The 17,382-nt window shown below is 44.1% G+C and overlaps 1 protein-coding gene across 2 annotated transcripts in view; it reads left to right on the top strand.

The window, feature by feature from the left end:
• The first annotated feature begins 6,628 nt into the window (after window positions 1–6,628).
• The window catches only part of UBP1 (upstream binding protein 1), a 57,027-nt gene continuing 46,273 nt past the window's right edge, over window positions 6,629–17,382 (top strand). Inside the window, exon 1 of one of the 2 annotated variants that reach the window (XM_047741517.1) lies at window positions 6,629–7,041. In XM_047741517.1, the coding sequence (XP_047597473.1) occupies window positions 6,929–7,041 (113 nt within the window). In that variant the 5' untranslated portion in view covers window positions 6,629–6,928. The remainder of the gene's footprint in view (window positions 7,042–17,382) is intronic. The other variant, XM_047741522.1, reaches the window with a different exon arrangement.

The raw sequence follows: 17,382 nt of genomic DNA, 5'->3' as shown, positions 1-17,382 counted from the left end.
TGGCTCGCTAGACACTTAGCACTGGCTTTTCTGAAACCTCAGCATGTCTCAAAGGTAACCCCAGTACCCCCACTGTCTTAGTCTCTTCAGGCTGCTGTAACAAAATACAGCAGACTGTGTGGCTTACCAACAACAATTTATTTCTCACAGTTCTGGAGGCTGGAAGCCTGAGATCAGGTGCCAGGTTTCTTCTGGGGCGCAGACTTCTCACCATACCCTCATATGGCAGAAGGGGAATGAGTGGGAGAGCTCTGTGGCTATCTTTTTATAAGAGTGTTAATCCCATTCTTGAGGGCATAGCCCCTCCCAAAGACCCCACCTAATACTATCACTTTGTGGGGGGGGCGTGTAGATTTCAATGTGATTTCAACATCTGAATTGTGATGAGACACAAGCAATTCACTGTCTTCATGACTGTTGACCAGAAGCCTCTGTGCCTCATTTGGGGACCATGCCTGGGTGTTTTCAAAACAGGCATCTAGCAGCACCCCGCCCCCCAAGTAAGTAAACCAAGACAGAGAAAGGAAGCTGCCACCCGTGAATGACTTAACAAAGACAGAATCTGAAAGGACGGATTGAAATGGTTAAGCAGCCCAAGAGCCATCAGGCAGAAAGGGTGTTACTACTTTTTAGCATTTGAAAAATTTACTACTACTTTTTCCTGGGGAAGAATTAATTGCTATGCAGAAGCCCAAGAAGGTAGGTCTTTTTAATCCCAGCAGTCAAATGCGAACATTTCTAAAACCTGATTTTCTCTATCAGGAGCTTGGTCTTCCTGTTTACCAGCTGTATCTTCCTGTTCATTAGCTGTTCCTAAGTACCGAGTGGATAAAGACTGTGTAAGAACGGTTGTTCCTTTGGCTGATCCCCAGGGTCACATTTAATTGGGAGAAAATGGTAGGTAGGGGATCACTGACCATGATTATAGCAGCCTTTCTGTTGAGAGCTATATCAGCTGCTTTCACAGTTTTGCAAAACAGCAAAAACAGAGCGTTCTTCAGATGCTGCTCATCTTTGCCCATTACTGACGATACAAAACTCTAATGACCAGGTTTTAGACTGTGTTGCAGGAGGCAGCACTTCAAATTAGTTGTTTTCTTCCATGAAAATTTCTGTGTGAACAGATCTCAAACAGATGTGCTCCAACTTGTGTATTCTTTGGAGTACAAATGCCATTTCACCATACTTTGCTTAATCTATTTGCAGGATCTCTTTAATGTGTTAGGGAAACACAACTTTTGTTCATGATCTAAGCTCTAAATAGTTTTGATTTTGCTTATCATGGTGATTACTATAAAGTAATAGTTTTATGTTTTCAAGTGCATCAATCTTTTAAGATTGTTAGATTTTGTGTCGTACTTACAAAAGCCTTTTCCCAAGTCTCTACAATTACTTGCCCGTGTTTTCTTCTAGTGTTTTATAATTTCTGTTTGTTATCCTTTTAAGCCTTTTTAAAGAAAAAGAAATTTGAGTCATTTGGAATTTATTCTGGTATAAGCTTTTTCAGGTGCTTAAAGTTGATCCCCAAACCAGCTATTAAATAGTCCATTTTCTTTCACTGATTTGAGATGCCAGCTTTTATTACATAATAAATTCCCATATGCATATTGATCTGTTCCGGGATCTTTCATTCTCTTCCATTCATTGCTCATCCATTCATCAACGAATACTGTTTTTAAATACTTAGGTTTTATAGTGTTTTAATATCTAAACTTAAAAAAATTTTGACTATTTTTGCTCATTTACTTTTCCATGTTAATCTTAGAATCCTGCAGTCCAATTAAAAAAATTCTGTCAGTGTTTTTATTGGAATCACATTAACTTTACTGGCTAGCTTAAGCAGAACTACCATTATAATACCAGATGTAGTATTTTATGTTCAGTATACTTTTGTATTCATTTTGAGGATTTAAAAATTTTGCTCACACACTTCTTTATAATTCTGTTAGGTTGGTTTGGACGTATTTTATCTTTTTAAATTCTGTTATAAATTGATCCTTTTCTTTCATTACATTGTCAAAGTTCTTTGTACGAAACTGTTGATTTATGAATATTCATGTTGTATGTCACTACGTTATTCAATTTTTACTTGTTTCCCATGAGATTTTCAGGTATATGAACATATAATCTATCAATAGTGATAACTTTAACCTCCTTTTCCCACTTTTATATCTTGTTTCTTTTCTGATTTATTTATTTATTTTTTTTTTAAAGATTTTATTTATTTATTTGACAGACAGAGATCACAAGTAGGCAGAGAGGCAGGCAGAGAGAGAGGAAGGGAAGCAGGCTCCCTGCCGAGCAGAGAGCCCGATGCGGGACTCGATCCCACGACCCTGAGATCACGACCGGAGCCGAAGGCAGCGGCCTAACCCACTGAGCCACCCAGGCGCCCCATCTTTTTTCTGATTTATTTTAAGGATTTAATTTATTCATTTGTCTGAGAGCACACACAAAAGCAGGAGGAGTGGCAGGCAGAGGGAGAGCAGGAAACAGACTCGCCGCTGAGCAAAGAGCCAGATGCGGCACTCGATCCCAGCACCCTGGGATCACGACCTGAACCGAAGACAGCTGCTTAACTGACTGAGCTACCCAGGTGTCCCTCTTTTTCTGATTTAATTGTGTTGTTTAGTGTTTTCAAAAACCCATTAAGTGATGATAATGAACATTGCTGTTCTGGTTAAAAATATGTAAAGTTCTTTGACATCTATCCTTCAAAAGATGGAGACAAATTCTTTTATTCCTTATTTTTTTAAAGATTTTATTTAGTTATTTGACAAAAAGAGAGAGAAAACACAAGCAGGGGGGAACTGCAGAGGGAGACGGAGAAGCAGGCTCCCCATTGAGTAGGGAGCACGGACGTGGGGCTCTATCCCAAAAACTGGGATCATGACCCTTGAGCTGAAGACAGATGCTTAACTGACAGAGCCGCGCAGGTGCCCTGGCAAATTCTCTTCTTGAATGGAGGCTAGATGTAGTGACTTGCATGTTTGGAGCAGCAATAAAGTGGAAGGGATAATGTGTCTTTGGAGACCAGGTCATAAAAGGCAGAGCAGCCTCCTTTCTCTGTCTTGGTTTACTTACTTTGGGTGGGTGGGGGCGGTGCCAGATGCCATGTTTTGAGGATACTTAGGGAGTCCTGTGGTCCCAAATGAGGTACTGAGGCTTCTGGCCAACAGTCATGCACATGAGCTTTAAAAAAAATGGATCCTCCTGCCCCAGATAAACCCACAGATAAACTGTAGCTCCAGCTGATATCTTGACTGTAATCTTAAGAGAAACATAAGCCAGAACAATGCCGCCAAGCTTGCCTCCCAGATACGTGTTGGTACCAACTTTTTGTTCATTGGAGTAGATTATAAATTGATTCACAAAAACCCCACAAAGCTTAAAAATGAATTGTATCAGTTTGGTCTAAAAAGGGACAATGAGAGCACCACATGAAGAGAATACTTCAGACCCTGCACAACTATGGATGGAAAACAGCTGAGAAAACTGATTTGTAAACATGGGCTACTTTTTAAGCAACAGGAAGGATAACTCAGAGGGCAGAATCAAGAGTCCAGTGGACAGAGAGAAGAGCCACTGAACATTCCCAGGAAGTATGATGAAGTTCCTAAGCAAGGAACTGGCAACATTTACCCAACTGAATTTCAGAATGTCTATGATCTGGTGACTGCTTTGTGCCTTCCATTCCCCCTTTGAAGAAAAGTGTGTGTAGAGGTAAGTTTCCTGTGCCTCTCCCATTACTGGGTGTGAAGTATGTGGTAGTGTTTGGGACAGTCATTTGTCTTATTTATTTTTTGTTTGTTAAAAGATTTTATTTATTTGACAGAGAGAGGAGACACAGCCAGAGAGGGAACACTAGCAGGGAGAGTGGGAGAGGTAGAAGCAGACCCCCCACCTAACAGGGAGCCCGATGTGGGACTTGATCCCAGGACTCTGGGATCTTGACCTGAGCCAAAGGCAGATGCTTAACAACTGAGCCACCTGGGTGTCCGTCATTTGTCTTTTTAATTCACAGATCTTCAGAGGAGCCAATTTATTTATTTTTAAGATTTTATTTATTTATTTGACACACAGAGAGAGATCACAAGCAGGTAGAGAAAAAGGGGGAAGCAGACTCCCCACCGAGCAGGGAGACCAATGTAGGACTTGATCCCAGGACTCTGGGATCATGACCCAAGCCAAAGGCAGAGGCTCAACCCACTGAGCCACCCAGGCGCCCCGATTTATTGATTTTTTAAAATAGATCTTATTTATTTATTGGACACAGAGAGAGAGAGAGAGAGAGAGAGACAGCAAAAGAGGGAACACAAGCAGAGGGAGTGGGAGAGGGAGAAGCAGGCTTCCTGCTGAGCAGGGAGTCCAATGCAGAGCTGGATCCCAGGACCCTGGAATTATGACCAGATTGGAAGGCAGAGGTTTAAGGATTAAGCCACCCAGGCGCCCCATGAGGAGCCACTTTAAAGAACCACTTAATGCACAACCAAGGAACAGCACCCAAAGTGCCTCATCTGTTCCAGGACCTCACAAAATCCCGAACCTTAATGTTGTAAAGGGATGAGGGCTTTTTGCGGGGGTCTGGGGAAGAGGTGAGTGTTCACTGCTTGTGGAAAGAGTATACAACATTTGTGGCCTGACGGTGAATTTTGGAAATTTTATTTTATTTATTTATTTATTTTTAAGATTTTATTTATTTATTTGACAGAGAGAAATCACAAGTAGGCAGAGAGGCAGGCAGAGAGAGAGGAGGAAGCAGGCTCCCTGCTGAGCAGAAAGCCCGACGTGGGGCTCGAACCCAGGGCCTGGGATCATGACCCGAGCCGAAGGCAGCGGCTTAACCCACTGAGCCACCCAGGCACCCCGAATTTTGGAAATTTTAAAACATGGCCCCCCAAAACTAACTCTTCTCCCATCAACCTTATTCTATGGCTGCTTCACTAATACAGTACAGAATAAAGAGTCTGTGTCAGTTTTTGGTCCCAGGCTTTCAGAAAAAATATTCAGTGTCACTTGCTAAAAATGGCAAGACAGACTTTACTCAGGACTATTACAATGGGTATTAAGGATCATACCAACACAATTTTGCAATGGGGATTAGGCTCAAAGCCAAATACAGCATGGCTAAGTGGGAATTTGGAGTCGAGGAGCAGGTTGGGGATGAGTGAATGCAAAGTTACTATGAAGAAATTACAAGGAGGTAAGGCGGGGTGGTTCCGGCAGAAGTACCTAACATAATTCTTTTGAAGACCCGCCAGGGTGATCAGACATCACCCGGGGGATGGCAGAGGCTAAAGAACCTGAGCAGTTAAGGAGGTAGAGGGTTCTTGCTAAAACTGAATTTTACAAGAATGTGCACAGATGGGTCTGGAAGGTTTGAGATCTGACTAAAGTTTGGTCAAGCAAAGAATCTTTGTCATTAAGAAACCAGCAATCTCCACTTTCTGTCGTTTGAGACACTTGCTTTAGGAACCCAGCTCCCATGCCGAGAGAAGTCAAGACCACACGGAGAGGCCACTGTGTAGGCATTCCAGCAACCCCAACTGACGTTCCAGGGGATAGCCGACATCATGCCTTAAGACACGTGAGTGGGGAAGCCCTTGAGAGGACTTTAGCCCAGCCATGCCACTCCACCCACAGAACAGACAGACCCTGAACGAGAATCATCTAAGCCCAGTGAACCTCCAAAACCAAGAGCGGTAACAGTAACACGATTGCTGGCTGTTACTGGGACTGAAAACCCAGTTTAACTCGGGCTCGCCATTATGCTCACCGCAATCTGCAACTGGGAGACAGCCGGAGGCCTTTTCAACGGCGTTGATTGGCCTACACTCATGTCAATCCAGATTTTCTGCCCATTTGGCTTTTCAGTCCGCGCCCCCTCCACCCCCATTTGTAGTTTCGGCAAAACCCAGAGACTGCCCGGAAAGACCCCAAGGGAGCAAAAGACCTCCAGGAGCGGCGTTTAGGGCGGCTTCCTCCGGTGCCGCCCAATGAACTCTTTCTTTAGGCAGCCAATTCCATCCTCGAGACCGCCCAAGAGGAAGAACGTTTTGATTGGTTGCTTAGTACAGGGGCCCAGAGACTCACGGGAGCTTCGACCAAGCACTTGCCATTATTGTCCCGTTCGCCTGTCAATCAGTCCGCCTTTCTGAATGGGCGGAAACTGGCCTCCCTGCGGGCACCACCTCTTCCTGGGCTGGAGTGCGGGGAGATCTATGGGCCGCAGGGGCTGCGAATTGGCCGCGTGGGCGGGGCTGCGCTGCTCCGCCTGAACAGTTTCTCCGTCCCGAAGCGCCGGGAGTTCCCCGAAGTGCCCGGCCGTGCGGGGCGGGCCTGAGCGAGGATCGAAAGCGGGGGTGGGGGCGGGACCGGGGCGGGGCCGGGAGGAGGCGGAAGCGGCGAGAGCGCTCAGGCCACGGCCATATAGGAGCCAGCGTCCGGGCCGGCGGAGCGGCGGCGGCGGGGTTGGCCGGGGTGGCGGGGAGCTTGTACCTGGGCGGGTGGGCCGAGGGCCGGGGTCGAGACCGGGGATCGGGTGACGGGCGGGCTGAGCTCCCGCCCCCGCGCGGCGCCGGGGAGGATGCAGCCGGGGGCTCCGGGGCGGGGCGGGCGGCGGCGGCTGCAGCGCTAGCGGCGCAGGGGGTGGGCGGCGGCGGCGGCATGAGGCGCGGGGCCGGCGCCCGCGGGAGGGAGGCGCTGCCGGCGGCCCGGCAGCTCCCGCTGCAGCTGCTTGCCGGGCTCGCCGTGCCCTGCTTGCGGGGCCCCGGACGCTCTCGTCCCGGCCGCCGCCCGGGCCGCCTGTGGTGACCATCCGCCGCGCCGCCCGAGGCTTCACCCGCGCCCTCCCCCAGGGCGCGCCCGCGGAGCTCCGGCCCCAACGCCTGCTCGCGGAGGCCGCGCCGGGCGGCGGCGAGGCCGGAAGATGGCCTGGGTGCTCAAGATGGACGAGGTGATCGAGTCCGGGCTGGTGCACGACTTCGATGCCAGCCTCTCGGGCATCGGGCAGGAGCTGGGCGCCGGCGCCTACAGCATGAGGTACCGGGCGCCCCGGGCCGGGCGGGCGGAAGCTGGGGTCTCCTTGGGGAAGGCCTGCACGACCCCCGGTCTCTGCCAGGCGCGGCTGCGCCCAGCGATGCCCGGGCCTCCTGGCCGCGGGGTCCGGGCCCTGCCGCGTGGCGGTCGGGTCCAGGGAGCCCGGCGGGTGTCTGCCCACCCGGGTGGCGGGCGTGGGAGGGCGGCCCTGCAAGACGCCGCGGGAACTGCTTCTGAGAGCTGCATTTTTGCTGTAAAAGTAGCCGGCTGTGGGGGGGAAGGGGCTTCCTTTTCCTTGGAAGTGATTTACTAGTCCCTTGGAGCTTGAATAGTGTACGAAATGGTAGAACTTGTATTGGGAAAATACTCCAAGGTTTTGGTTATCAGTTTCTAGTCTGTTCTACATCGTAGTCTTTTCTGGTTGCAAATTTTAATCATTTGCTGTTACAGTAATAATTATAAGTGAAAGGAGACTCGGGGGGAAAAAAAACAACCTTAGTTATGGTTTTTGATTGTTTCAAAGTGAAATTTTTCATTTTGGTGACCGCTCTCTCAGGCTTTTTTTTTTTTTTTTTTTTTTTTTTTTTTTGAAGAAGGCTTTAAGATGCAGTGATTGCACAACAAACAATAGTTTAGTCTCTGTTGCCTGTCCCAGCAGCCATTCATTTTGTTTAATGTTGAAGGTTGAAACAGATCAGAGCTTAGTTTCTGGCCTTTATCCTGAAGAATGCTGTGTTGGGTTTTTTTGTTTTTGTTTTTAACTTAGGTCAGTTTGCTGGCTCTTTATTTTTATTTTTAGCAGCTATGTTGAAATACAGTTTATGCAGTATAAGTTCACCTGATTAAAGTGTACAATTCCATGGTTTGGCAGCTTTTTGTTAAGGCGAATTGAGATTTTCTGAATGTGTTCTTTAAAGTAATGCCTGATGTCTTTGAAGTGCTGTCCAGTCTTCTGGTAGCTTTCGTACATCTCACTGCAGCTCTCCGGGAGGACAGAGAGCATAAATGTCCCGAAGAGAGACTTGGGGGTCAGAGCAGACCTGGAATGGTGGGGTGGGGGTGCACCCTGAAGAAATTCAGCTTTTATATCTTAAAGGGCAAACTCTGGGTAATAAAGAACTCTCAGAAAGAAGGAGATGTTTCTTAGAGTGTGGAAGTGTGTGGAGGAAAGCCTTTGGTCACCAGACTCTGACCCTGATTGGGTATGGGCTCCTCTCCCTGAACTTGGCACTTGCTGTCTGCAGTTGTGCAACTTGAGGGCTCTGGATGAGGTGGCTTATTTTCTAGAACAGCTGTCTCAGTTGAAGAAATTGATCTATTGAAAGTCACAGGGTCATCCCACACAGTACTAGAGACTGTGATTTCGTAGTTAAAACACAGACCTCAGGTGCCATGCTGCTCCTGGAGACCATTTAAGGCACATGAAGGGAATTTAGTGTTTTCAGCTGAAAAGTTGCTTCTCAGGTCTCAGTTATGGCTAAATGGAAGTTTGTGGCCAAGAATTTTGCTTGTTAGGGTTATCTTGAGTTTTTACTTTTTCCCTAGAGTTTTATTTGTTTTAGTGACCCAGCCAGCTAATGAACTTTTGTGTATGTTTTAGTCTGTGAAAAGGAAAGAAAATCATGATTTTAACCTTTCCCTGACCTTGTTCTTAAAATAATGTCTGACATCTTTATGATTATGGGTCTTATACAACACTTGGCCATGGGGAAACTTTCCATTAAATGTTTTTAGTTATTACTTACATGGTGTGTCATTTAATCTAAAATTTCAGGTATCTCTGAAGGCAATACCAGTTTTTAAGGAGCTTATTTAGGTTTGTTTGTTTGTTTTCGTATTTAATTGGATTCTCAAAACTGAGTAGCTGATGAGAGTTCTTGCTTGCCTCTTGCAAATTCAAGGCCCTTTATCTGAAATTCAGACTTGGGCAGTTCCAAAATGGACTTGATACAGATTCAGTCTGAAGTAGGCTTTAGGCTATTGGAGGCTTTCTTTGATTGCACTTCCCAGTTTGGACCAGGAGTCCTAAGAAGGCTGGATCTTCCGAGTGCCTGGTGTCTCTCTTCTGCATGGGCAGGTAGTCTCTCTTCATATCGCATCAAATGGGAAGTAAGGCTATTGATGCTTATCTTTCTCTTTGATTTCTTTTTTCTAAAGTTCAAGAATTAAACTCAAGGTGCTGAATTTGAAATTATTGGAAAATGACTTCTCAATGAAATGAAAGGCTACCTACAAAGTAAATTTTTTTAAATTCCAAAGTGAAGTATGCTTACTATATTTGGTCTTTGGATGGTTTAAATCACCCTTTTTATTTTTATTTTTTAAAGATTTATGTACTTGTCTGACAGAGAGCACAAGCAGGGGGAGCAGCAGGAGAGGGAGAAGCAGGCTCTCCACTGAGCATGGAGCCCAGTGTGGGTCTCGATCCTAGGACCTGGAGGTCATGATCTCAGCCAAAGGCAGACACTTAACTGATTGAGCCTCTCAGGCCCTGTAAACCACCCATCTCTAAAGACTTTTTAAGAAATGGTTTCCTTGATTTGGGGGTAGAAAGATGGTTTCTCTCAGTAGTATGACTTAACTTAAAAATCTGTTTGCGTTAGGGCACCTGGCTGGCTCTGTAGAACATTGGCTCTTGATCTCAGGGTTGTGAGTTCAAGCCCCAGGTTAGGCATGGGACTTACTTAAAAAAACAACAACAACAAAAAAACCCCAAAACTATTTGCATTAAACTGCAGGCTGATGGGGCACCTGGGTGGCTCAGTGGATTAAGCAGCTGCCTTCCGTTCAGGTCATGATCTCAGAGTCCTGGGATTGAGCCCCGCATCGGGCTCTCTGCTCAGCGGGGAGCCTGCTTCCTCCTCTCTCTGCCTGCCTCTCTGCCTGCTTGTGATCTCTCTGTCAAATAAATAAATAAAATCTTAAAAAAAAGGGGCGCCTGGGTGGCTCGGTGGGTTAGGCCGCTGCCTTCGGCTCAGGTCATGATCTCGGGGTCCTGGGATCGAGTCCCGCATCGGGCTCTCTGCTCAGCAGGAGGCCTGCTTCCCTCTCTCTCTCTCTGCCTGCCTCTTCGTCTACTTGTGATCTCTCTCTGTCAAATAAATAAATAAAATCTTTAAAAAAAAAAACTTAAAAAAAAAAAACTGCAGGCTGATAGTATTAGGCTATGCTGTGACAAATTTTTGATACTGTCTTTGCTTCTTCCCCTCCTCTTTTTCTTCTTGGCTCTGTTTCATTTTCTCTGTCACCACCCTTCTCCCTCCCGTCTGTGTGTACTGGTGTACCACATTTATATGTGAGGTATGAGCTACTGCAGATTCTGTTTGGAATGAGGCAGGTCATAAATGTTTTTTAGAATCTTAGTTATAATATCAAGATTCTAGAGATGGATGAAGAAACCTTAGAAACTTCTAAACCATTCCTTTTATTTTAAGTGAGTAATCTGAAGCCCACTGATGTTACAGTGTTGGGATCCAGGTGACCTGCTAGTGGTACTACCATTCCAAATGAAGGCTAAGCTTCCCCTCACTGAAGGAAGGCTGAAACCCATTGTACCTTGAAATCTAGGTCATTCATGTTTTCTGAAGTAAGGGACAGATAACTAAATGACCTTTAGGAAGTAGCACAATAAGACTTTCTTAGGAGGGTCTTTTGGGCCACCTGGTAATTTTCTTCCCATCTTACTGTTTACATGAAATTTAAAATCTATAACTTAATTTTTAGGACTTAGGAAGTACTATGATCTCTTTAGATTACGCATAAGATATTAAATTATTACCTTACAGAAGACATTGGCTAAGTAGACTGGGGAGACCTCAGGTCATGTGAGGCTCTTGACCCCGGTTGTCTAAAAGATGTCACTGGAGGTTCTTGATCTCATCAGGAGAAAGACTTGAAGGACAGACACTACACAGCAGTACAAGCAGGAAAGTTTATTAAAGCAAAAGTATGCTCTCAAAATGTGAATGCTGGTCGGCTCCAGGGTGTGTGGCATCCGTTAGGGTTTGGATTTCTATCCACGCCCAGCGTGGAGCCCAACACAGGACTTGAACTCAACCCTAAGATCAAGACCTGAGCTTAGATCAAGAGTTGGACGCTGAACCAACTGAGCCACCCAGGTGCTCCTGGGTTTCTCTCTTAAAAGTTGTTAACAAGAGGGTGGAATATTCATCACTTGAGGAAGGAATTTCTTGGAAGCATAGCCTTTTCTTCCTTATTTGGCCAGGGGTTTCCTGTCATGAGACCCGTGTTGGGGAGATTTTAGCTCTGGTAATGTAGTGTAATAATAAAGGAATAATGTGAACCTTGGCCTACTTTGTCAGCCATCTTGGACCTGTCTGGTTTGATCCAGTTTCTTGTGGTTTTGTTTTGGAATGGTGCCAGGACAGACCTCTGACTTCCTCATAGTTGGCAATGACTTCCTGTATGCTGGCTTGCAGACATCCTATTCGAACCTAACTAACTGCCTACTCTAAAACCATTATAGTTTCCCAGGAAATGATGGGCTCACTTTTTCATTTTTGAGGAAATTTCTGTCACATAACCAGGTCTGAGTAATCACAGTTTGTTAGTTTTTCTTTCAAGGTAAAGTGATATTCTGTGGGAGAAACTGCTCAGTCAGCCTCCAGATCAAAGATTATTAAGGTGGCATAAAAGCTTTCCTTGAGATAACCACTGCACTTCGGTGTGCAGCAGAAATACACCTACCCAAGAACCAATATATACTAAAATTAATCTTTTTTTTTTAAGATTTTATTTATTTATTTGACAGAGATCACAAGTAGGCAGAGAGGCAGGAAGGGAAGCAGGCTCCCTGCTGAGCAGAGAGCCCAATGTGGTGCTTGATCCCAGGACCCCGAGATCATGACCTGAGCTGAAGGCAGCGGCTCAACCCACTGAGCCACCCAGGTGCCCTAAAATTAATCATTTTTATAGAGTGACTACCACTGCCTTGATTTGGATAGTTTGGTGCCCCTGCCTCGATTGATGTTAAGGCCCTAGCAGGTTTAATCACCATTGGTTGAGTGCAAATGTCATCAACGTGAAAAGGGCAAATATTGTTTTAGTATTCTGAAAATAGGTTTGACCTCCCGAATCCCCTGAAGAAGTCTGTTTCCTCAGGATACCACAAATCACACTTTGAGAATCTCTGGTTTAATGTGTTCATATAGTTTAGATACTTAAAATGTTTTCTTATAAATTAAAGTAAACCCATTATTAAAGCTCAGAGAAGTTAAGTAGCCTGCCACGGTGTCACTCCACAAATGGTGGAGCTAGGATTTGAAGCTCCAGAGCTGGGGTATGGCTTCTTCTTTCCATTGCTCCGTTTGGCTGCCTACCAATTAATAGAGAGGTCCTTTGTAGAACATGATCTTTCTAGATACGAGAAAAATCAGCCAGGAAGGCTATATATATTTTTTCTTTGTCTTGTTGTGGCTTGCTTTGTTTTTCCCCCTCCAGGACCTTGCCGAACTTCATAGTTCTGCCCCCACCTTTTTAAAGATTTTACTTATTTGGCAGAGAGCACAAGCAGGGCAAGTGGGAGAGGGAGAAGTAGGCTCCCTGCTAAGCAGGGAGCCAGATGCAGGGCTTGATCCGAGGACCCTGAGATCATGACCCAAGCTGAGGGCAGACGTTTTAACTGACTGAGCCACCCAGGCTCCCGTGAACTTAATAGTTCTAATAATTTGTAGGATCTCAGACTTTGTAGTTAGACAGTATCTTTAAATAATGGTAGATTTGTTTCCTCCTATGTGATCTTTACATTTCATTTTCTTGCTTGGTGTGTTGGTTAGGGCTTCACTGTAGTGTTATTTAGAACCACTAAAACTTGAGTTTTTAGTTGTAATGATTTTAGAGAATGTTCCCAAAGTTTCATAAACAGGTTATCTTTGTTCCTAAATGAGATTGGTCCTCAATTTTCTTGCACTCCTGGTATTTTTTTTTTTTTTTTTTAAACATCAAGGCTGTATCAGTTTCATTGAGTTGGGTGGCTTGCTCTTTTTATGTGCCAGAAGTTTTATTTATTATTTATATATGTATGTATGTATGTATGTAGGCAGGCTCTATACCTAACATGGGGCTTGAAGTCACAACCCTGCAATCAAGAGTTTTGTGCTCTGTGGACTGAACCAGCCAGGTGTCCCTAAACAGTTCTTTATGAGATGAGACTTAACTGTTCAAGATTTTGTAAAGTTCACCTGGAATACAGCCTGGATTTGGTGATTTTAACTTTCTTGCACAAGTAGATATTTGACGGTACCTGTAATTTATTTGACATAGGAGTATTCAGAATTTGTGTATCTTGGCCAGTTGTGGTAATTTTAAATTTTATCAAAAATTGTCTGCTCTGAGTTTTCAAAAATTTTTTTGAAAGATCTCTTCAATATTTGTGATGATGCCTTTTATTTTATGTACTACTTGTGTCTTTTCCTTTTTTGTGACCTATTTCAGAGGCTTGTATCTTCAGTGCTTCTAAAAAAGCCAAATTTTGGCTTTACTTTTCTTTTCTGTTGGATTTTCTATTTTACTTTTGTGGTCGTTTTCTTCCTTGTTTCTTGCTTGCTCTTGTTATTTTCCAACTTGGTTGGTTGGATGCTTTTTTCTTTGGTTTTGGTGGTTGTTTTCTAACAGATGCATATATATTCAGCTAAGTATCTCACAGGATTCGAAGGCAACGCCTTTTTTTCATTCAGTTCTATTGTTTTCTTTTTTATTTTCTTTCTTGTAGTTCTTCATATATCCTGGACCCTAGCCTTTGATCATGCATATATGTCATAAATACCTCACCTCTGTGACTTGCCTTTCTCTTCTTTTTGGTGGCTTTTGAATGTTCTTGATTTTGATATGGTCAGATTGACTAATCTTTTCACTTATAGTTGGTCTTTCCTTACTGTGAGGGTGTAAGATATTCTTACAGTCTTTTCTAAAGATTTATTACTTTATTTTTTTATTTTTATATTTTTTAAAGATTTTATTTATTTGACAGAGATCACAAGTAGGCAGAGAGGAAGGGAAGCAGGCTCCCCGCTGTGCAGAGAGCCCAATGTGGGGCTTGATCCCAGGAACCCAGGATCGTGACCTGAGCTGAAGGCAGAGGCTTTAACCCACTGAGCCACCCAGGCCCCCTGATTTATTACTTTATATATCACACCTAAGTTTACAGTCTGTCTGGAGTAAATTTTTGTTTGTTTGTTTTTGGTAAGGGTAAGGTATGAAGTAGGAGACCGATTGCACTTTTCCCTGTTTGAAAAGACTTTTTACTTGAGCTTCTTCACAATGACATTCTGTTCTAAATCAGCTGTCCAGAAGTGTGGAGTTCTGTTTCCAGATTCTGTATTCTGTCCTTGTGTTCCTGGGGAATACTCAACTACATCATGCTTTGTCATTATACTCTTGGATTTGATTTGTTAATTCTTAATTTGGGTCTTTGGCCTCTATATTTATGGCTGAAATGAGCTTTTCATTTTCATTTTTAGTTCTGTTTGTAGCTAGTTTTGATTCAAAGTTACATTAGACACCTAAAATGAGTTAGAGTGTATTCTCTTTCTGTTCTGTTTGAAGACTTTCTGCGAGAACTATCTTTGAAAGTTTGACAGAACTTGCCTATAAAATCATTCTAGGGCAGGAATTTTCTTTGGGGGAAAATTTTTAGCCACAATATCAGACTCTGTAGGATTATTTTAAAAAGATTTTTGTGTCTTGAAGAAAGTTTTTATAAGCTTTTATTTTTGTAAGTAATCTCTACACCCAACACAGGGCTTAAATATACAACCCCAAGATCAAGAGTCACATCCTCGGGCACCTGGGTGGCTCAGTGGGTTAAGCCTATGCCTTCAGCTCTGGTCATGATCTCAAGGTCCTGGAATCAAGCCCCGCATCGGGCTCGCTGCTCAGCGGGGAGCCTGCTTCCCCCTCTCTCTCTGCCTGCTTCTCTGCCTACTTGTGATCTCTCTGTCAAATAAATAAAAATCTTTAAAAAAAAAAAAAAAAAGTCACATCCTCCATTGACTGAGCCAAGCCACGGTGCCCCTGTGTCTTAAAGAAAGTTTTGATAAATTATCTTTCTAGGAAATTGTTCGTCTTATCCATAGTTTAAGATGTGTTGGCATAAAGTTGGTAGTGATATTCTCATCTTTTCAGGGTTTTTTTTTTCTTTAAGATTTTATTTATTTGAGAGAGAGGAACATGAATGAGTAGGGGGTGGAGGGAGAGGAAGAAGTAGACTCACTGCTGAGCAAGGGAGCCCCATGTGGGGCTTGATCTTAGGACTCTGAGATCATGACCTGAGCTGAAAGCAGATGCTTAACCAACTGAACCACTCATGCACCCCCCATTTTTAGTTTTTATTAGTGATAGCTCCTTTTTTATTCATACTTATTTGTGCTTTCTCTTTTTGAGTTGTCTCTCCTAGACAGATACATATAAATATAAATTTTTTAGGGCATATTGGACCAGACCCCAGACCTTTTGTGCCCTTTGTATTTATTTGTTAAGACTACAAGAAACTCCAGCGTTTCAGGATACTGCTTTTCTCCTGCATTTTGGTCAGCACTGTCGCGCTGCAACCCCTCAATTCTTTTTATTTATTTATTTATTTATTTGAGAGAGGGAGTGCAAATGTGCATGCATCTGTGAGCACGAGAGGGAGAAGCAGACTCCCTTCAGAGGAGGGAGCCCGATGCAGGGCTCATACCCATGCTCCTGGGATCATGACCTGAGCCAAAGGCAGACACTCAACTAAATGAGCCACCCAGCCGCCCCACACCTCCTTAGTTCTTAGCCATCTCCCCTTTCTTGCCGGTTCCTAACGTCCTTCCACCTTGCCTTCTGGAACCTTCAATCTGCCATCACATAGATTGAATTGTGTCCCCCAAGAGGATATATTAGGAAGTCCTAACCCTCAGGACCTCAGAATGTGACTTTATTTGAATAGAATTTTTATAGAGGTAATCAACCAAAAATGATATAATGAGGACAGGCACTGGTGTCTTTATAAAGAGAGGACCTTTGGGCACAGAGGGAAGATTAAGTGAAGACCTAAAAGGGGAAGCTGGCCATGTAATTTGGAGGGATGCATCCACAAGCCAGGAAGTGCAGGACTTCACCAAACACCAGAAGCTGGGGGAGAGGCCTGGACCGACTCTGCCAGCACCCTTATTTCAAATTTCTAGCCTCCAGAGTTGAGAGATGTACATTTCTGTTGGTTTGAGCCACCCAGTTTTTGGTATGTTGTTATGGTAGCCTGAGGAGACTAACACAGGCAATTTTGTCTCATAATGATATCTTCATCTTCCTGTTCCTTTGGAAAGCGGGCTTTCCTCCCAGTCTATATTTTTGCTCTGAAGCCCTTGCAAGTGGTGGTGGTTTATTTCCATAGGCCTCCTGCTGCCCCAGAACATTAAGGAAGTACTTCTCACTGTTACTTTTAAGCTATGCTCCCTTTCTTCCTTCCTTGTAAGACCCCCAACTTTGAATTTCATGTTATCACATTTTAACCAATCAGTCACTCAGTTATTGCAGTCATCTTTTTTCAGTGTTCCAAAATTCATTGTTTATGCACCACACCCAGTACTCCATGCAATATGTGCCCTCCTTAATACCTACTACCAGGCTCACCCAACCCCCCACACCCCTTCCCATCCAAAACCCTCAGTTTATTTCTGAGACCATATTGCAGTTATCCTAGTGATTTCTGGGTCAGTCCTCATTTTTAAAATTTTAGGTCCAGGTTCACTGTCATTACCTGACTCTACTAAATTCTCGGTGATTTCAGAAGATATCCAAATGGACCTTCCAGTAGCCTAACATTTCTGTTCCCTGTATCTCTTTTACAGTGGTATATCTTCAGCTTCTCAGTCCTGTGATCATATGTTAGACCTTGATATTTCCAATCATGTAACCCACATATAATATCAAATTCAGAGTTCAGTGTTAACTACTACCTTTCTACCCTTTCAGCTCACTCCCTCAGTACCTTCCTCTTGCTGTCATTTGGCCCACCTACGATCCTTGATTCAACTCTATTCACCCTTTTGCTTTTCTTTTCTTTTCTTTTTTTTTTCTTTTTTTTTTTTTTCTTTTTTGCAATTTATTTATTTTAGGAGTGCCTGGGTGGCTTAGCCATTAAGCATCTGCCTTCCACTCAGTTCACGATCCCAGGGTCCTGAGATTGAGCCCCACATTGGGCTCCCTCTGGTGGGAAGGCTGCTTCTCCCTCTCCCACTCCCTTTGCTTGTATTCCTCTCTTGCTGTCTCTGTCAAATAAATAAATAAAATCTTAAAAAAAAAAAAAGATATGTTTACTTTAGAGAGAGCTCATGAGCCAGGGACAGGCAGAGGGAG

This window comes from Lutra lutra, chromosome 1 (genome assembly GCF_902655055.1).
Source record: "Lutra lutra chromosome 1, mLutLut1.2, whole genome shotgun sequence".
Taxonomy (NCBI): Eukaryota; Metazoa; Chordata; class Mammalia; order Carnivora; family Mustelidae; genus Lutra; species Lutra lutra.
This window is presented reverse-complemented; position numbering and strand designations above follow the sequence as displayed.